Genomic DNA, 5,000 nt, shown 5'->3' with positions numbered 1-5,000 from the left:
GACTGTCCATGAGTCTCTTTATTTCTATTTATATATATATATCTGTCTAACTGTCTATCTTTCTATTGATCTATCTACTTGTCTATCTATCTATCTTTTAATTTATCTATCTGTCTATCTATCTTTCTATCTCTCTCTGTTTATCCATATCTATCTATCAGACAGACAGACACTATACACATAATAAGACTTACAATACCATATAACGTGAAAAACAAAGATTGCTCCACAGAAAGTCATAGTCACACCCTCCAAAACACACACACACACACACACACACACACACACACACACACACACACACACACACACACACACACACACACACACACAGACCGGTTCCTTAAGGTCACGACGGCATGAAAACGAAGCCTGGGAAGGTATAAGTCCAGCGCCGAGATTTTTAGAAAGGGAGGTCTGGTGCGGAGAAACGGCGGGATGCAAGAAAGTAAAGGGATAAGACCGCTCTCTCTCTTCCTATCTCTGTCTCTGTCTCTCTCTTTCTCTCTGTCTCTCTCTTTCGTGTGCTGTGTGGTGCAGCGGTAGCGTTCTCGTCTAGCAATCTTGCTGACCTGCGTTCGAATCCCTCGCCGCCAGTGGATGGTAACCCCGGCCATTCCTTGCACACAGGGGGTAGTTTAGAAGCAAAATTAAACAGACAGTATGTCACACCAAGAATATCCATTGCTACAAATGGAATCAAAACTAAACTTGCTGTCAAGTGAAAACGTTATCCAATTTGTATTCATTCAGGTTTTTGTGCATTCACTGACGAACTCAATCTGTCTCACTCACTCTCTCCTCCTCGTACTTCCTCCCACCCTCCTTTTTTTATTTCGTTCTTTCTTTTTCTCGCTTTCCCACAAGAAAAGATCACGAATACGTGTTTCCATTATGGTGCAATACTAAACAGCTGATTCTCCTTTCTCCAGGTCCTGCCAGAACGCCAACGTCAATCTACAGGTCCTGGATGAACTCCTTCAGCAGTACGACAGAAGAGCCACGCCAACCAATCATCTCAGTAAGTGAATTACAGCACGCAGGTGCGATTAATAGCATGCTGCGAACACTAGGTTATGTTTTTAGTAAAGACCTGTTTACTGCTCTTGATAAATTAGGGGACAGTATAAAGGAAACCTTTAGAGGTAAAGTCAAACTAGTCTAATACATTCAAGATCAATCAAATACTGTACATTCTTTCGTTATACCAGCAGTAATGATGCAACAGTCAGCATTATTTCTTTGGTAATAAAAGAAACTGGCATAACACCAGGCGTGTGAGCACATTTCATTCAAAGAGCAATCAGTTTCCTAAAAGGAAATAAAGTCTGTATCAGGGACAAAAGAATACCATATTAAAAGTGACAATACTTAGACCTCTAGGAAAGTGCTACATAAAGGCTACTCCCATATCAGCGAAAACCTCATTGCTCCTTAATTAAGCAACACCTTTTGAGGTGCTGCACAATCGTTCAGATCTAAATAGCTGGTATAACGAATATCTGTCGAGAAACTTCCTCTACAAGACACTGTGAGATCCCAATAAACTCCAAGAACGGGGTTGAGAAAAGCAAATATCAGACACATGCCGTACAGGAAGGAACTGAAATGAGGATAAAGTCGATTGAGTTAAGCTGCCAGCAACATCCTCCCTACTTTCCAATCGTTAGACTACGCAGGTTATAGGAAAGTCAATTAAATAAAAATCAGTCATGATGATCCCGTTTATGACAATATCTTCAACTGATAAACTGATACTTTCACCAAAAACAAAACAGTATATCCATGTACACTAAAAATCTGACATGCGTACTTGTTGCCAGAGTCGATATATTATCTATCCCAAGGCCATCAACAAAAACATTCAGGAATAAAAACCGGGCATTCAGATTTGCCGGGAGAATAAGCGGCTTATCAGAATGCCATCAGCCGCGATCCTCGGTATTGAAAATCGGTCATATGCACTTGCCGGATCACCATCTGCGAGATGGGGCCGAGACGCTATCGATTACATATCCTACGTTTCTTCCGAAATCCAGAAATACTAAAATGAAGAAACATGGTATGCTTTTCAATACACAGATTGAATGCTTGCCAAATACTGAATAAAGACGTAAAGAATCATCATACAAACCACCCTTTCGTTTTAGTAGGCCAAGGATATTTACAACCAGGTTTCACTTACTATAAATCTCAGTTCTTAGCCTAGCAACACTAGGTCGTCTTTATACCCAGTGTGTGTGTGGGTGTGTGGGTGTACCATTAGTAAGATTTCAAGGTCAAGGCATGTAGGAAAACAAAATTTAATGAAAATTGCGAATACTGAGTGTTGTGCCAAAGTAACAAGGTGCTGTACGAGGAACTATTGGCGAGCCCTGGCGAACACTTGCTGGCGGTCGCACCCTCCCCTCGCCCGACCGCAGGGGATAAATCACTCAACGGCGGTCAGCCACCTCCTCGTTGTCTTGCCATGGAGGAGGAAGGGAACACTTTTGGTGCCACCGCGCTGCCAATTACCCCTCCGTCCTGTGAGAGAGAGTGATTTCACTGCCAATAGGGACATAAAATTCCTCGCTGATGACGAGGAATTTAAACTCGTTAAAACAAAGAAGAAGAATATGAAGACAGCATCAAGTGATTCCAGCAACTTGACCGACGAACCAGACGAAAGACCAATAGCGCGAGTCCATCGCCCTCCAGGACATATTCATCCGCCTTGCCTTTCCTGAGGACACGTCTACAGCAGACAAAATCCGGTGGATGAGGGAGGTCAGCCAGCTGCCGCCCATCCAAGAGGGAGGCCCGCTGGACATGGCACAGGGGGAATGGAGATCCTCTCACTACGTCTGCGTCCGACGGAACCAACCAAACTACGTGGATCTGATGGTTAATGGCAATGTCGTAGGGATTTCTCTCCCTGAATAGGTTCATCATTGTATGGAGCGGAGAACAGGCCCTACCCACTGAATTCCATTTCTTCGGAGGTACATTGAGCCGTGCTCTATTCGACCGTGGAACTCAGAGATTGTCGCCTGCTACAAGTGCCGGGGTAACGGCCACGTAGCTAAATATTGCAGGAAAGAAACAGCTTCTGCTGCTTCGTAGTAATTATGTTGACGCCATTTGTTTACAAGGGTCCTTCATATTGGACACTAAAATAAAAACTGTTCCTAGAATTAGAGGGTAACACCCCTATACGAACACTGGAATGACTGGCCTTTTGATTTACGTTAGTGACACCAGAAGTCCGATGATAATAATGTGCAATTTCAGCACCTACACATTCGAACAGCCTCTGGGGTCTCTCTGTACAATGTATACGCAAGGTGTGAAAAGTTTCAAACTGATTCACTGCCTAAATTCCAAGATCACGACACGATATGCATGGGAGATTTTAATGTTAGACATTGGAGATAGTCATTGTAATGAAAATGTTGAAGAGTTCAAACATCTTGTGAACAATAGATCTGTGATAGGGGGGGGGGGGGGGCTACCTGAAAGGGATCTTGTGCATGATAACATAAGATAGTCAGTGACCACTTTGCAATAGTAACGAGATACGCTGTTGATAATTTTAAAATCTGCAAAAATGTAAAGGTTAATAAAGAATTCTATTCCTCCCTACCTTGAGCACCACTTTAAACCACGTGGTATATCGAATACACAGTAACGAGTCGATAAATTCTCTTTGGATATAACGGTAGCGGTCACTGATTTCTACAACATTCCTCCATGTTTCTTTTCTATTTTTTCCGAGGAGAGATAATCTAATTGAGTAAATGACATAGAAGAGAGGAAGTAAAAAGGGCAACATTGAAGGTTATTTACAGAAGAGGTGACGAGGAGAGAGAGAGAGAGAGAGTGTGTGTAAAGATCAGAAAAGCAATGCAAACAGACAAATACAGGAGAGGAAACAGAGAAACAGAATAAAATAGAGAGACAAAGACAGCAGGAAACAAGACAAAGAGACATCAGGAACAATAGAATGATATGTCTCCATCCGTCTTCAGGATTCAACACTTCATATACATAATCCAGCTTAATATATGATGAGAAACTGCTGATGACATGAAACATTAAGGAAGAGGGGAAAGGAGCCGAGCATAAGGGAGGGAAGAGACAGGTATTGGTGATGCTGCGATAATCATATAAGCTTTTTGTCCCGATAATCAATGGGGGATACGCTGCTTTTGCTTTGGAAACATGCACAAAGGTACACACGCACACGTAGACATAGAGGCATATACACGCACGTTTGTAACTCACATGCACGCACAACACACACACACACACACACACACACACACACACACACACACACACACACACACACACACACACACACACACACACACACTCTATCTCACACATACACACACACACACAGGCACACATACATGCATGCAAACGTACACATATCTATATATATATATACATGTCAGCGATATTTGAGCCACGGCGGCGACTTCCCCTACGACACCGGCGGTTGACTCTCAAGGCGTTTTCGTTTTCTCGACGTGAGAGTGGACTTCAGCCAACAATCGGAGTGCAGGCATTTTGCATTTTGAATTGAGCGCTAGTACCTTGACCGTGGGGGCAGTAAACTTTTAAAATTCAGTAAAACTATTAGGGTAAAATCCAAGTTTGCTCCAGGAACAGGTAGTTTTTTTCGAATTGCTTGCAACCCTATACTTTTAAAGTTCTTATAAAGTAACAACGAAGCCCTAGAGCCCAGACCTCCTCGGAAGGGAAAAGGGAAGCGAGGCCTGGCGCTCGAGGTGAGGACGGCTGAGAACTTTGAGAAGGGTTGGACATGACAAAGTTATGCCAACTTTGCTGTGGCATGGCAAGTGACTCTTTGGGAGGACTTTACATTCTGACCTCCATTCTGCTTGGCCTCAGCACTAATTTCTGCAAAGCTTCAGTAAATATTGAAGACTTCCATTCGAATAACGACATCTGACTTCGGTTTCGTATTTCTAAATCAGTTTCCACCGAGT

The 5,000-nt window shown here is 43.0% G+C and overlaps 1 protein-coding gene across 2 annotated transcripts in view; it reads left to right on the top strand.

Annotated features, from left to right (window-relative positions):
- The window catches only part of LOC125038277 (glycine receptor subunit beta-type 4-like), a 107,540-nt gene that overhangs the window by 34,622 nt on the left and 67,918 nt on the right, over window positions 1–5,000 (top strand). For both annotated transcript variants that reach the window (XM_047631729.1, XM_047631730.1), the window contains exon 3: window positions 933–1,021. In XM_047631729.1, the coding sequence (XP_047487685.1) occupies window positions 933–1,021 (89 nt within the window). The remainder of the gene's footprint in view (window positions 1–932; window positions 1,022–5,000) is intronic.

The sequence above is a fragment of the Penaeus chinensis genome, chromosome 24 (genome assembly GCF_019202785.1).
Source record: "Penaeus chinensis breed Huanghai No. 1 chromosome 24, ASM1920278v2, whole genome shotgun sequence".
Classification (NCBI taxonomy): Eukaryota; Metazoa; Arthropoda; class Malacostraca; order Decapoda; family Penaeidae; genus Penaeus; species Penaeus chinensis.
This window is presented reverse-complemented; position numbering and strand designations above follow the sequence as displayed.